This window comes from Mesoplodon densirostris, chromosome 18, assembly GCF_025265405.1.
Source record: "Mesoplodon densirostris isolate mMesDen1 chromosome 18, mMesDen1 primary haplotype, whole genome shotgun sequence".
NCBI lineage: Eukaryota > Metazoa > Chordata > Mammalia > Artiodactyla > Ziphiidae > Mesoplodon > Mesoplodon densirostris.
Window position 1 is genome coordinate 4,833,580 of NC_082678.1, and position 16,809 is coordinate 4,850,388.

The following is a 16,809-nucleotide window of genomic DNA, read 5'->3' on the forward strand; positions in this document are numbered from 1 at the left end:
AAACGTTTTCCTTACTAAATTTAAAGTGTACACAAAAGTCTTAACACTGTTAAGTTATAAACTTAGAATATTACCTCTTACTACAACAATTCAAAACACAGATTCGATACTGAAATTCTAAAACGGAAATTGAAGATACACTTACAAGCCCCAGGTAACTATCACACAATCAGTAAGAAAGATGTCAGGGGTATGAGGGTAAACAAAGTTATTATTATAGAAATCTTTAAGGTTTTCTCAGGATTTCAATGTTACTTTTCTTTTTCTGGCTTCATATTTTTCCAACAGTTTCTTAAATGGCTCCATGGGAGACAAGAGATAAAACTTTTAAAGACCATATGTTTACTAGATTCTTGGGCTAACTGTATCTCTGATTTGATACCTCTCATTTCCTTATGCTACTTTCTTCAGCAAGCAGGACACATGCTAAAGTGAGACTAAAATTAGGAATGACAAGGTTCCTCTCTAGAGTTTTTTTTTTTAAAGCAAATTAACTAAATACTTCAAGTACAGAGAAGAACAGGCTAACTACTGATGTTCCAATTGTACAGATTTAATGAAAATTGGCATTGTGCTTCCTTTTAAGTTAAAACACATTAAGAAGGAAGAGGAACCTGAACATGAAAACAACAATTAAAACTCACTCAAATCAACATTCTTGAGATGAGACTCTGCAACCAAACAGGTTAAGACACTGGTCTGGGAATTTTGTTTCTCAATGATGACCTCAGCTTCATATGGAGACAAAAAAGAAACCCTACTCATTTGTACCAGCCATGACTAGGGCAACCACTCAGGTACCAGGAACAGAACTGTCATGAATAGAAATCATCAAAATAGGCCTGATTGTTTCTTAAATAGCTGAGATACAGATTTAGTATGGCTTTTAGGATGTAGAAATTACAGTAAAGTTAGCAAGATGAGATGGATTTTCTATGGTAAGTTTTGTGGGGTGTTTTTTTTTTTTTTTAAAGGAAATTGGTGATGGAAATTTGAAGGAAAACCTGGGTCCACTTAACAGAGGTAAGCACAATACTCTGATGCTGAGTATTGTCATATAACCATATTACATACTCAGCACCTAGGACTATACCTGGTACATAGTAGGTTCTCAATAAGTATTTGTTAAACATCAAAAAGCCATTGTCCAGTTTATAAAAATATAACTGTATGTACTCATTCATTTTATTAATTATTACATATCTGTATTACAAAGGAGACTATGAATGATTCATAAAGCCATTTTCCCACAACAGAGATTCTATTCTTAATATTAGTGGCAGCAATAAGATTATGTTTCACTGTTTTGTCATAGTAATGTCAATTGACAAAAATGGATAAGTAAGAGTAATGCAGAAACTGACTTTGAGAATGGAATTTGGTTTGCTCTACAATTTCTTAAAAATTAAATTCTAGCTATAACCTTCTGAGAAAAAAAATATAGGGAGATATCAAGAGCCTTCCATGTATGTACATAAAATGAATAAGGGAAACATAATGAAATACTGTATTACTACAGTTCTGAGTAAAGCCTATTCTTTTAATTTGCATGTTTAGTGCTTTTTCCTTGAAAATGTTTCTTCTGTTTGTATTATACAAATAGTCAAGAATTTCAAAAAATTAAAGTTAGAGATAGTACATATAGTAGAATTCCACTGTAGAATTAACATGGGTTTGGGTATCCCATGGGTGAAACCACAACCTTGGAAACATAACATACAACTACCATCTGAAGTAAATAGTTGGCCTACTACAGAAGCTGATTATCATTAATGTCAGCAAGGGACGCTCTTGTAATCATGTCAGCCATTCTTACCCTGGAGACCTGAGCACAGCGACACAAGGTAACAACATCCAGAAAAGAAAATATCCTAAAAAGAGATGGAGGAAAACTTTATTATATGATGAATTACTTTCTCTTGATTTTTGCTTATAAATAATTGGCAATGTTAACACATGCACAAAAAGGCAGATGTTCTTTAAACAATAACACAAAAAGCTCGGGCAATTTACAGTACTGCCAATAAAAATGTAGGGGGAAAAGGTAATCTTTTACTTGATAACGTATGTGTAAGTACCATAACGAGTTCATTTATTCACATCAAGGGAGGATAAAATATTTCTGATACTTTTTTAAGTAAAAAAACAATTTCCACATTCTGGTTATCAAAAGAAATAGGCTAGGGGATGGTTACCTTTATAAAGAATTTTACAGCTATGAAGGAAAAAAGATAAAATATTGGTAAAACCTAAAAACGAGCAACTATAAAATGCTAAATCTCTATATATTTAATTCCAATCTGGGAAATTATAAAACTCAGTTAATACATCAATGTCAGGAAACACCACCTAAAATTCTTATCAGTCTTAGAAGGTTAAATATTTATTTTGTAGCATTATTATTTGAAATAATTAATTTGCCTAAAGGACAATAACTCTCTATACCATAAGCCACCTGTAAAAACAGGTCAGAGCATCCTGGGAATAAAGTGAATGGGTTACTTATGCTTACAGTTCTCCTTACTCATGAACACCCTTAAAGATCATTTTGATCTGAATAACAAGTAAGGCTCTTGTGCAGGTGGCAAAAGGTACAATATAGCATGTACTTTAAAGACGATATTCCTTGAGATAGCTGGAGTGTTACAAAATGGAGGTCAGGAAGCATTCATCTGGAGACGAATGAAAGCTACACTTTCTATTCCATTATTACTCTGAGTTAGCTTAATAGAGCAAACTTTTGTTATTTAGTGATTAGAGGCTGTCAATCACATTTTAGAACTCAGAATAAACTGAGTTGATAATTACATCAGGCCAAGTTCTATGCATTTTGCAAATAAAGTTTTTTGAAACTCTTTAAAATGTGGGTAATATACGTAACATAAAACTCACCATTTAACCACTTTTAAGGGTACAGTTCAAGGGCATTTAAGTACATTCACACTGTTGTGCCACCACCACCATCATCCATCTCTAGAACTTGCTCATCTTCCCAAACTGGAACTCCGGACACAGTAAACAATGACTCCCCGTTTCCCTCTCCCCCAGCCGCTGGCAACCACTACTCTACTTTCGTTCTCTATGAATTTGGCTACTCTAGGTACTTCATATGAGTGGAATCATGGTATTTGCCCTTTTGTGACGGGCTTATTTCATTTAGCACCAGTGTCTTCAAGGTCCATCCATGTGGTAGCACGTAGTATCAGAATTTCCTTCCTTTATAAAGCTGAATGAATAATATTTTCTTCCTTTTTAAACCTGTATACCACATTTTCTACATCTGTCCATAGATGGAAACGTTGAATGCCTTTCTTGTTCCCTTGAGGCGGACTTGCTACCACCCTGATGGCTCTCTTTAATAAAATAAATTTCGAATGGTGGAGGAGGAACCAAGTTGGTGGAGTACAAGGACATGCTCTCACTCCCTCTTGAGAAAACACCAGAATCACAACTAGCTGCTGGACAATCATCGACAGGAAGACTGGAACTCACCAAAAAAGATACCCCAGATCCAAAGACGAAGGAGAAGCCACAATGAGATGGCAGGAGGGGCACAATCACAGTAAAATCAAATCCCGTAACTGCTGGGTGGGTGACTCACAGACTGGAGAACACTTATACCACAGAAGTCCATCCACTGGAGTGAAGGTTCTGAGCCCCATGTCAGGCTTCCCAACCTGGGGGTCTGGCAACGGGAGGAGGAATTCCTAGAGAATCAGACTTTGAAGGCTAGCGGGACTTGATTGCAGGACTTTCGACAGGACTGGGAGAAACAGAGACTCCACTCTTGGAGGGCACACACAAAGTAGTCTGTGCATCGGGGCCCAGGGGAAGGAGTAGTGACCCCAGGGGAGACTGAACCAGACCTACCTGCTAGTGTTGGAGGGTCTCCTGTAGAGGTAGGGGGGTGGCTGTGGCTCACCGTGGGGACAAGGACACTGGCAGCAGAAGTTCTGGGAAGTGCTCCTTGGTGTGAGCCCTCCCAGAGTCCGCCATTAGCCCCACCAAACAGCCCAGGTAGGTTCCAGTGTTGGGTTGCCTCAGGCCAAACAAGTAACAGGGAGGGAACCCAGCCCCACCCATCAACAGTTAAGTGGATTAAAGTTTTAATGAGCTCTGCCCTTGAGAGCAACAGTCAGCTCTACCCACCACCAGTCCCTCCCATCAGGAAACTTACACAAGCTTCTTAGATAGCCTCATCCACCAGAGGGCAGACAGCAGAAGCAAGAAGACTACAATCATGCAGCCTGTGGAACAAAAACCACATTCACAGAAAGATAGACAAGATGAAAAGGCAGAGAGCTAGGTACCAGATGAAGGAACAAGATAAAACCCCAGAAAAACAACTAAATGAAATGAAGATAGGCAACCTTCCAGAAAAAGAATTCAGAATAATGATAGTGAAGATGATCCAGGACCTCGGAAAAAGAATGGAGGCAAAGATCAAGAAGATGCAAGAAATGTTTAACAAAGACCTAGAAGAAGTAAAGAACAAACAAACAGAGATGAACAATACAATAACTGAAATGAAAACTACACTAGAAGGAATCAATAGCAGAATAACTGAGGCAGAAGAATGGATAAGTGACCTGGAAGACAGAAAGGTGGAATTCACTGCTGTGGAACAGAATAAAGAAAAAAGCATGAAAAGAAATGAAGACAGCCTAAGAGACCTCTGGGACAACATTAAACGCCAATAACATTCGCATTATAGGGGTCCCAGAAGGAGAAGAGAGAGAGAAAGGACCAGAGAAAATATTTGAAGAGATTATAGTCAAAAACTTCCCTAACATGGGAAAGGAAATAGCCACCCAAGTCCAGGAAGTGCAGCAAGTCCCATACAGGATAAACCCAAGGAGAAACACGTCGAGACACATAGTAATCAAATTGGCAAAAATTAAAGACAAAGAAAAATTATTGAAAGCAGCAAGGGAAAAATGACAAATAACATACAAGAGAACTCCCATAAGGTTAACAGTTGATTTCTCAGCAGAAACTCTACAAGCCGGAAGGGAGTGGCAAGATATACTTAAACTGATGAAAGGGAAGGACCTACAACCAAGATTACTCTACCCAGGCAAGGATCTCAATCAGATTCGATGGAGAAATCAAAAGCTTTACAGACAAGCAAAAGCTAAGAGAATTCAGCACCACCAAACCAGCTCTACAACAAATGCTAAAGGAACTTCTCTAAGTGGGAAACACAAGAGAAGAAAAGGACCTACAAAATCAAACCCAAAACAATTAAGAAAATGGTCATAGGAACATACATATCGATAATTACCTTAAACGTGAATGGATTAAATGCTCCAACCAAAAGACATAGGCTTGCTGAATGTTTACAAAAACAAGACCCATATATATGCTGTCTACAAGAGACCCACTTCAGACCTAGGGACACATACAGACTGAAAGTGAGGGGATGGAAAAAGATATTCCATGCAAATGGAAATCAAAAGAAAGCTGGAGTAGCTATACTCATATCAAATAAAATAGACTTTAAAATAAAGAATGTTACAAGAGACAAGGAAGGACACTACATAATGATCAAGGGATCAATCCAAGAAGATATAACGATTATAAATATATATGCACCCAACATAGGAGCACCTCAATACATAAGGGAACTGCTAACAGCTATAAAAGAGGAAATCGAAAGTAACATAATAATAGTGGGGGACTTTAACACCTCATTTACACCAATGGACAAATCATCCAAAATGAAAATAAATAAGAAAACACAAGCTTTAAATGACACAACAGACCAGGCAGATTTAATTGATATTTATAGGACATTCCATCCAAAAACAGCAGATTACACTTTCTTCTCAAGTGTGCATGGAACATTCTCCAGGATAGATCACATCTTGGGTCACAAATCAAGCCTCAGTAAATTTAAGAAAATTGAAATCGTATCAAGCATCTTTTCTGACCACAATGCTATGAGATTGGAAATGAATTACAGGGAAAAAAGCGTAAAAAACACAAACACATGGAGGCTAAACAATACATTACTAAATAACCAAGAAATCACTGAAGAAATCAAAGAGGAAATCAAAAAATACCGAGACAAATGGCAATGAAAACACGACGATCCAAAACCTGTGGGATGCAGCAAAAGCAGTTCTAAGAGGAAAGTTTATAGCTATACAAGCCTACCTCAAGAAACAAGAAATATCTCAAATAAACAATCTAACCTTACTCCTGAAGGAACTAGAGAAAGAAGAACAAACAAAACCCAAAGTTAGCAAAAGGAAAGAAATCATAAAGATCAGAGCAGAAAAAAATGAAATAGAAACAAAGAAAACAATAACAAAGATCAATAAAACTAAAAGCTGGTTCTTTGAGAAGATAAACAAAATTGATAAACCATTAGCCAGACTCATCAAGAAAAAGAGGGAGAGGACTCAAATCAATAAAATTAGAAATGAAAAAGGAGAAGTTACAACAGACACTGCAGAAATACAAAGCATCCTAAGAGACTACTACAAGCAACTCTATGCCAATAAAATGGACAACCTAGAAGAAATGGACAAATTCTTAGAAAGGTATAACCTTCCAAGACTGAACCAGGAAGAAATAGAAAATATGAACAGACCAATCACAAGTAATGAAATTGAAACTGTGATTAAAAATCTTCCAACAAGCAAAAGTCCAGGACCAGACGGCTTCACAGGTGAATTCTATCAAACATTTAGAGAAGAGCTAACACCCATCCTTCTCAAACTCTTCCAAAAAATTGCAGAGGAAGGGGCTTCCCTGGTGGCGCAGTGGTTGAGAGTCCGCCTGCCGACGCAGGGGACATGGGTTCGTGCCCCGGTCCGTGAGGATCCCACATGCCACGGAGTGGCTGGGCCTGTGAGCCACGGCCGTTGAGCCTGCATGTCCGGAGCCTGTGCTCCGCAATGGGAGACGCCACAACAGTGACAGGCCTGCGTACCGCAAAAAAAAAAAAAAAAAAAAAAAAAAAATTGCAGAGGAAGGAACACTCCCAAACTCATTCTCTGAGGTCATCATCACCCTGATAGCAAAACAAGACAAAGATATTACAAAAAAAGAAAATTACAGACTAATATCACTGATGAATATAGATGCAAAAATCCTCAACAAAATACTAGCAAACAGAATCCAGCAACACATTAAAAGGATCATACACCATGATCAAGTGGGATTTATCCCAGGGACACAAGGATTCTTCAATACATGCAAATCAATCAATGTGATACACCATAATAACAAATGGAAGAATAAAAACCATATGATCATTTCAGTAGATGCAGAAAAAGCTTTTGACAAAATTCAACACCCATTTATGATAAAAACTCTCCAGAAAGTGGGCATAGAGGGAACCTACCTGAACATAATAAAGGACATATATGACAAACCCACAGCAAACATCATTCTCAATGGTGAAAAACTGAAAGCATTTCCTCTAAGATCAGGAACAAGACAAGGATGTCCACTCTCACCACTATTATTCAACATAGTTTTGGAAGTCCTAGCCACGGAAATCAGAGAAGAAAAAGAAATAAAAGGAATACAAATTGGAAAAGAAGAAGTAAAACTGTCACTGTTTGCAGATAACATGATACTATACATAGAGAATCCTAAAGATGCCACCAGAAAACTACTAGAGGTAATCAATGAATTTGGTAAAGTTGCAGGATACAAAATTAATGCACAGAAATCTCTTGCATTCCTATATACTAATGATGAAAAATCTGAAAGAGAAATTAAGGAAACACTCCCATTTACCATTGCAACAAAAAGAATAAAATACCTAGGAATAAACCTACCTAGGGAGACAAAAGACCTGTATGCAGAAAACTATAAGACACTGATGAAAGAAATTGAAGATAATACCAACAGATGGAGAGATATACCATGTTCTTGTATTGAAAGAATCAATATTGTGAAAATGACTATACTACCCAAAGCAATCTACAGATTCAATGCAATCCCTATCAAATTACCAATGGCAGTTTTTACAGAACTAGAACAAAAAACCTTAAAATTTGTATGGAGACACAAAAGACCACAAATAGCCAAAGCAGTCTTGAGGGAAAAAAAACGGAGCTGGAGGAATCAGACTCCCTGACTTCAGACTATACTACAAAGCTACAGTAATCAAGACAATATAGTACTGGCACAAAAACAGAAACACAGATCAATGGAACAAGATAGAAAGCCCAGAGATAAACCCACGCACCTATGGTCAACTAATCTATGACAAAGGAAACAAGGATATACAATGGAGAAAAGACAGTCTCTTCAATAAGTGGTGATGGGAAAACTGGACAGCTACACGTAGAAGAATGAAATTAGAACACTCCCTAACACCATACACAAAAATAAACTCAAAATGGATTTGAGACCTAAATGTAAGACCAGACACTATAAAACTCTTAGAGAAAAACATAGGAAGAACACTCTGACATAAATCATAGGAAGATCTTTTTTGATCCACCTCCTAGAGTAATGGAAATAAAAATAAACAAATGGGACCTAATGAAACTTCAAAGCTTTTGCACAGCAAAGGAAACCATAAACAAGACGAAAAGACAACCCTCAGAATGGGAGAAAATATTTGCAAACGAATCAACGGACAAAGGATTAATCTCCAAAATATATAAACAGCTCATGAAGCTCAATATTAAAGAAACAAATAACCCAATGCAAAAATGGGCAGAAGACCTAAATAGAGATTTCTCCAAAGAAGATATACAGATGGCCAAGAAGCACATGAAAAGCTGCTCAACATCACTAATTATTAGAGAAATGCAAATCAAAACTACAATGAGGTATCACCTCACACCAGTTAGAATGGGCATCATCAGAAAATCTTCAAACAACAAATGCTGGAGAGGGTGTGGAGAAAAGGGAACCCTCTTGCACTGTTGGTGGGAATGTAAATTGATACAGCCACTATGGAGAACAGTATGGAGGTTCCGTAAAAAACTAAAAATAGAATTAACATATGATCCAGCAATCCCACTACTGGGCATATACCCAGAGGAAACCATAATTCAAAAAGACACATGCACCCCAATGTTCATTGCAGCACTATTTACAATAGCCAGGTCATGGGAGCAACCTAAATGCCCATCAACAGACAAATAGATAAAGAAGTTGTGGTACATATATACAATGGAATATTACTCAGCCATAAAAAGGAACAAAATTGAGTCATTTGTTGAGACGTGGATGGATCTAGAGACTGTCATACAGAGTGAAGTAAGTCAGAAAGAGAAAAACAAATATCGTATATTAACGCATGTATGTGGAACCTAGAAAAATGGTACAGATGAACCGGTTTGCAGGGCAGAAGTTGAGACACAGATGTAGAGAACAAACGTATGGACACCAAGGGGGGAAAACCGCAGTGGGGTGAGGATGGTGATGTGCTGAACTGGGCGATTGGGATTGACATGTATACACAGATGTGTATAAAATTGATGACTAATAAGAACCTGCTGTATAAAAAAATAAATAAAATAAAATTCAAAAATTCAAAAAATAAATTAATTAATTAAATAAATTTCCCATCTTTTAAAATACTGATTACAAATCATTCCCAAATAAATATATATACCCCCAGGTACCTCAATTCCTAAAACAGTAAGTTTATCTAACGCAACAAACCTTCTTACACTGCTTAAATGCTGCTGCTTTTTCCTGTCATCCACTATGTGCTTTTATGTGGAGCTTCATAGTCTAAAGATCCTGTTTCTGCCAAATTACCACTAATCCCTGAGCAATTTGCATAAATATAATATTACAAATGGCGGGGGCACAGGAGAGAAATTTTAGATAACGATCCTAGTTAGACTTTAGTAAACTTTCAACAGATAGATTCTTTACAAAATAAAGATGGACATGAAACCTCAGGCTGTAGGTCAAATGCAGACCTAGGAGACTCTCTGAAGCACATGCCCCAACAATCATAATTTCATTCTTAGAATGTACTGCCTGGGGTACTTAATGTCAAAATTCCCATAAATTGGCTTTTCACCTGGGTTTGACATTATGGTACATTAAAAAGAGAGAGAGAAGACAAATACAGTCGCTGTGCTCCTCTATCAAGCAATAAGAGCTTGGAGTCTCCACTCCTGACTTGGCTCCCTGGTATGTGATAAGCCTCTGTGCTTAAATCCCTTCTACCACTCCACAAGCAGTCTGTCTAAATGTCTGCTATTATTTAGTAGCTTTTGACTTCTATTTATTCTACTTACTTGACAATAGAGACAGTTACCTTTAGAAACCCAAATATAAGGATTGATGGGATAAGCTGCCAGAGTTTTAGTTACAGTGATTGGGGGTGGGGGTGGGGATGGAGAGGAGGAGGTTCACAGTGAACATTTATTCTTCTAAATATGGTAACATTAACTTAAATAAAAAACATCACTATAAGTATGTATTTGTAGGATAAATCAAGGGGAAACGACAATGACATTTTTACATGATAGGCCAGAACAATAAAACATTATACTTAGAACCTTCCTGCTTTTCATCATCTTCAGGCTTGGTACCTTACACTTTAACCCTTTACATAATTCCTTCTTGAGGATACCTATTATCCATAACCAGAATGGTTATGATCAAAGAGATAAGAAAACTGACGCAGAATGGAAGGTCTGTTATTGTTGAAGGATCCTGCTTGACTGCTTCAATAAAAGTCCTCCCCCTTCTCTTATCAATAGATTGTTGAAAAACTGGCCTAGCTTCGAGGCAAAGTGGGCCTCACCTTCCCCACTCACGCAAAAAGACTTTGGCCCGGTTTCTGAGACATGATGGGGTCTGATTATAAATAAATCTATTGCTGTATAAAAAAAGAAAGAAAGAAAAAAAACCCCAAACCCTCAATACTAGCTTCTTGGAGAACATGGAGCTGGCTGTTAAAGTAAATACCGAGATTTGGGGTAGATTTGGGGTAGATTTGGGGATGTGCATACCCATAGTATGGTTCTGCAAAGAAGATTTACTCCCAACTTCCTTTGGCTTCACAGTCTTATGACAAAAATCCCAAACCTTCTTGAGCAATACCTCTTAATATAGTTCTGTTTATTAAATAAATTTAAAAAGCATATCACAATCCTGGAGAAGGTATAACAAAATGAGTAATTCCATTCATATCATGGAGATATCTATGGGTACGACTCTTTTGGAGAGTAGTTCAATAGTACCCATTAAAATAAAAAACATAGGGCTTCGCTGGGGGTGCAGAGGTTAAGAATCCCCCTGCCGAGGCTTCCCTGGTGGCGCAGTGGTTGAGAATCTGCCTGCCAATGCAGGGGACACGGGTTCGAGCCCTGTTCTGGGAAGATCCCACATGCCGCGGAACAACTGGGCCCGTGAGCCACAACTACTGAGCCTGCACATCTGGAGCCTGTGCTCCGCAACGAGAGGCCGCGACAGTGAGAGGCCCGCGCACCGCGATGAAGAGTGGCCCCCACTCGCTGCAACTAGAGAAAGCCCTCACACAGAAATGAAGACCCAACACAGCCATAAATAAATAATTAGGTAAATAAGTAACTAAAGAAAATAAGAAAGAATCTGCTTGCCAATGCAGGGGACACGGGTTTGAGCCCTGGTTTGGGAAGATCCCACATGCCGCGGAGCAACTAAGCCCGTGCACCACAACTACTGAGCCTGCGCTCTAGAGCCTGCGAGCCACAACTACCAAACCCGCATGATACAGCTACTGAAGCCCGCGTGCCTAGAGCCCGTGCTCTGCAATAGAGAAGCCACCACAATAAGAAGCCCGCGCACCGCAACGAATAGTAGCCCCTGCTAGCCGCAACTCAGGAAAGCCCGCGCACAGCAACGAAGACCCAACACAGCCAAAAATAAAATAAATTAAACAAACAAACAAACAAACAAACACAGACACTACATGCTGTAGAAGCAAAAGTATGAGTAAAGATAGTTATCAGAATGTTTATGGCAGCATTATTTGAAATATCAAAAAGTTAGAAAATGACCTTAATATACATCAATTTAAAAATGCTTAAATATATTATGGTACAAAAAAAATTTGCACTTTGCAGCCATTTAAAAGAATGACAGAGCTACATGAACGGACCTAAAAAGATGTCAATGATTATTAAATGACAGAAACAAAAACAAGTTGTAGAGCAGTTTGTTTTCAGTTTTGAAAAATATAAAGTAGGTACACATGAACACATGCATGTAAGCATTGTGCATATTATATATCTAAATATAAGAGGATATATGTTAGCTTTGTGGGGAAAATAGGCTTTTTGCAGGGGGGTGTTGAGAAAGCAGGAACAAGGAAGCCATTTGTTTATGATTTTTCATTTTTTAAAAAAAGTGTTGGGCTCATGAGTGATTTATATTTTATTTGTTAAAAAAATTTTTAAGGCACTAGATGCAGATCTTTGGCCACATGAATGTTAAAGCCTGCTCCGAATGTAGAATTCTGATACTTGTCTACTGTCTGACAGAAACTATACTATATTTTCAAAGTTGCAAACCTATTCCTCATGAGACCATCGGTTTGCAGGACTTGTTCATTAAAATTATATGCTAGTGTCTTTATTAGCAGACTACAGACGTAGGTTTGCTAGGCTCCTGTTTTACTGGGATGTATCGTCTTTGTTGTAGTGGCTGGACACTCAACTAAAAATGGGTGGTCTACTACTATGGGAGGGAAATGGAACATGAGTAAAGTCTCTGCCTCCAAAGAAGCAAAAATGCAGATATGCCAGGTGGAAAAAAAAAAAGAATCCTGTGGAATATAATTTACATTCTACGAAAGGGAAAATGTGTTTCTCATCATTGGCATTCTTGAAAATACTCCTGACATATGGATGAGTGAAAAACACAGGTTGAATAAGAGCATGATGCCATTTAAGACAACTGATAAGAGGACTTCAGGTATAATTATGACATTATTGTAATTAACCACGATCTTGTGAAGAATTCTGCCAAAAGCAACGTATGCTACCTGTAGCTATAATGGACTTATTTGAGTTTGACTCTTTAGACAAGAATGAGTTGTTATATATTAAGTTATAAAAGCTCTCTGTACTTGCTTAGTTATTAATGTGAACACAAAGATGACATCTTCCATACTACTAAGTGAATCAAAGCTGGTAGACATAATCTGCTAGATCAGATAATCTTCAACCTCCTAAGTCAGGGCTTTGGTCCCCTATTCCTTTTAAACTTGAACATCAATGCAAAATCACTCTTAAATAAACCAGATGCACAACCCTGGCCATAAAGGAGAGAAAACTAAGTCTCCTATTCATTTTTGAAATGACCTTATTTCAAATAAGAAATACGAAGAGGAGACACATCAGACAATTGGTCTTGTTATCCAGTTACTTACAGTTAACTATTATGTTTTTTTAATTTTTAATTAATTTATTTCATTTTATTTTTGGCTGTGTTGGGTCTTTGTTGCTGGGTGCAGGCTCTCTCTAGTTGCGGCAAGCCAGGGCTACTCTTCGTTGCGGTGCGCGGGCTTCTCATCTTGGTGGCTTCTCTTGTTGCGGAGCATGGGCTCTAGGAGCACAGGCTTCAGTAGCTGTGGCACGTGGGCTCAGTAGTTGTGGCTCGTGGGCTCTAGAACGCAGGCTCAGTAGTTGTGGCACACAGACTTAGTTGCTCCATGGCACGTGGGATCTTCCTGGACCAGGGCTCGCACCCCTGTCCCCTGCGTTGGCAGGCGGATTCTTAACCACTGCGCCACCAGGGAAGTCCTTAACTATTATTTTAACCAAGGTTATATTCAGCAGAAATTATGCAAACCTAATCTATCCATATCTGGTAATCCCATGTACAAGATGTGACCATATGAAATCTGTGACTGATTTAGCCATGGAATTTTAACTACCAAATCTAAGTAAACACCCATTTGAGAAATTTCTCTTAGAAACCAGTGCTAGGAAGCACTCTGTTTTTATGGAATAATATGTATATTTCTTCTTTTCTGTTAAGAATGACATTTCATTTATGCTATCAAGAAGTTTAAAGCTAAATTTGAGACCCATCTAAAGCAACTATGTAGGCTCGTACAAGGGTGCATCTGTTTACTTTCTGGCTTTGGTTTTCTACTTTTCTTTATATTTCTCATGATTCTGATTATTTATTTGTATTTATTATATTTGCTCCTGATCTAAGCTACCCCAGATGCTCTGGAGACAAATTAAATGAAGTAAATAAAAATCAAATAGGTTTCAGTTAGAGCTGACATACTGATTTACATATATTAGATTAAGATACACATGAAATATTGCTAACTCATAAGACATCAATCACCTTAATATAAAATATTTAAGCCAAGAGAGACTATGTAAGAGTACAATTGTCTGGACGTATGGCCAAACCTCAACATCTACCACGCACAGCTCTTTTCTAAAGAGTTCCACATCAACCACCAGGTGATGATGCCAAGCTGGTATCTGGCTGAAACTGGTTGGACACCTGACCCAAAGGCTGCCAATCTACAGGACAACCACTAGGCTATATATGATGTTTTGGCCCCAAAGCTCTTTATTTCAGTGTCTGAGAGGCCTTGTGTTTCCTTCTGGTTTCCTTATTTCTCACGGGTACTGGTAATTCCAAAAGAGCTAAATAAAATACAGTGTCTCATGCCTTTAGTTACCATATATATGTTGATGACTTCTAAATCATGCTGATAAGCTTTAGACTTGTATATACATCTGCCTTTTGACAGCTCTACTTTGATATTTTCAATTATCAATACTGAACTATTTTCATTGTTTTCCTCCCATTAGCCCTGTTTCTCCTCCTACTTTCTTTATCTTGTGAGTATTCCCACTATCTACTTAGTAGAAGGAAAAAAACTTGCGTATCATCTTTCACTCCTTTGCAATACATACCCCCACTGACAATGCATCAAATCAACCAGCAAATATGTCACCAAACGTAACTCTTAAAAATCTCTTGATTGAGTCTATTTTCTCTCTAGCCTATTACTATCATGAGGTTCAGGCCATCACTTCCTCCCAATAAAGGGCAGAATTTTTCGTTTCAAATTTTATATAAGTAAAAATTTATTATGTAATTGTATATTTTACCACAACTATATTTATTATTACACATTTATTATAAATTATATTACTATAAATTAAAATAAGTTTATATACAAGTTATACACACGAGGAAATTCACAAACCATAAAATTTACCATTTTAAAGCACACAATCCAGTGAGTTTTAGTATGTCCATGATGGTGTGCAATCATCACCACTATCTAATTTCAGAACATTCTCATCGCCCCTAAAAGAAACCTTGTACACATTAGCAGTCACTCCCCATTGCCCCTTTAACTGCAGCCCCTGACAACACCTATCTCCATGGATTTATCTGTTCTGGACATTTCATATAAATAGACTAATACAGTACGTGGCCTTAGTGTCTGGCTTCTTTCGCTTACTGTGTTTTTAATCATACATTTACGTTGTAGCACACATCTGTACTTCATTCTTTTTATGGCTGAATAATATTCCATTATATAGATATATCATACTTTGTTTATCCATTCTTCAGCTGATGGACATTTGGATTGTTTCCACTTTTTGGTTACTATGAATAATGCTGCTATGAACTTTCATGTGTAAGTTTTTGTGTGGATATATTTGAGTATAGGAGTAGAATGCTGAGTTATATGAGGAAGGACAGCATCTACAAAGAGGGTGACCTAGTGAGATACTGGACAAGCGGGGTGAAGGGGCGGCCTGTGGGGTGTCATAGGTTGAGGGGGCTGAGAAGGATGTCCGTGTAGGTGATTCACATGACGAGTTGAAGCCCAAAAGAAGTGAGGGCATCCATACAATGGGGTGACCGACCACAATGTGTCAGTGCCTGGGCCATATGAAGAGGGCAACCACATGGAGCAGAACTCCACCATGGGTTTTGGAACCCAAGCAGAGTAGAAGGGTGTCCGTGCAAGAGGAGGGGAGTGGTCTGGCATGAGTTGTGTGAACCCAGTGGGGTGAAGACGGAATCCTTGTGAAAGGGAGCAGCAGCAGTCGGAGATTGGTTACAACCAGGAAGTCTGAGTAAATAACAAAATACATGAAGGATAACGACAGTCAGGTTTGTCACAGAAGGGACTTCAAATCTGGAAAGGGAAGAAACTAGACTTATATGGTGTTGGATTGGAAAATACAAAATAAAATATTAAGGACCTACTCATGGGGTATCAGGTTTGCAATTTATTCTAATGGTTCAGGAAGGAAAGTTTTTTGTATCATAATCCAACTTTTCTGTAAATTTGAGATTGTTAAGGAAAATACTCTTCACCTTAATAATACACGTCTAGGATCTTATCCTAATGAAATCATAAAGGATGGTTTCAAATACTCAAAAGAAGAAAGACCATTATAGCTGTGCTATGATAGCAGATAACTGGGGAAACACCTAGAGTCTAACAAGGAATGGATTTTGAAAACTATGGTAAGGTTAGGAACAAGCCAAGAATGACTGATAGCATCACCTTCATTCAACATTTATTCTGCAAGTTGTGGCTAAAGCAATGATGAAAAAAATTACTATAAATGATTGGAAGAGTTTTTTTTTTGGCAGGAGACACAAATATATAGAAAATCTAAGAAACAGCTAAAAATTACTAGAACTAATATTAAAAGTGTGGCTAAAAGATGAAAAATTGATAGCTTTCCCTACAACTAGCAATAATAGAAACAGAATGAAATTTATTAAGAAACTATCATCAAGGACATGAATCAAGACAAAAATAATTAATAACACACAATGTTCTTGGATAGCAAAACAAACAAAAAAAGTTAATCTTGTTAA

At 37.7% G+C, this 16,809-nt stretch overlaps 1 protein-coding gene across 4 annotated transcripts in view; it reads right to left on the reverse strand.

Moving 5' to 3' along the window:
• The window catches only part of FBXL20 (F-box and leucine rich repeat protein 20), a 95,674-nt gene that overhangs the window by 30,574 nt on the left and 48,291 nt on the right, over nt 1-16,809 (reverse strand). For all 4 annotated transcript variants that reach the window (XM_060080873.1, XM_060080876.1, XM_060080874.1 and 1 more), the window contains exon 3: nt 1,817-1,871. In XM_060080873.1, the coding sequence (XP_059936856.1) occupies nt 1,817-1,871 (55 nt within the window). The remainder of the gene's footprint in view (nt 1-1,816; nt 1,872-16,809) is intronic.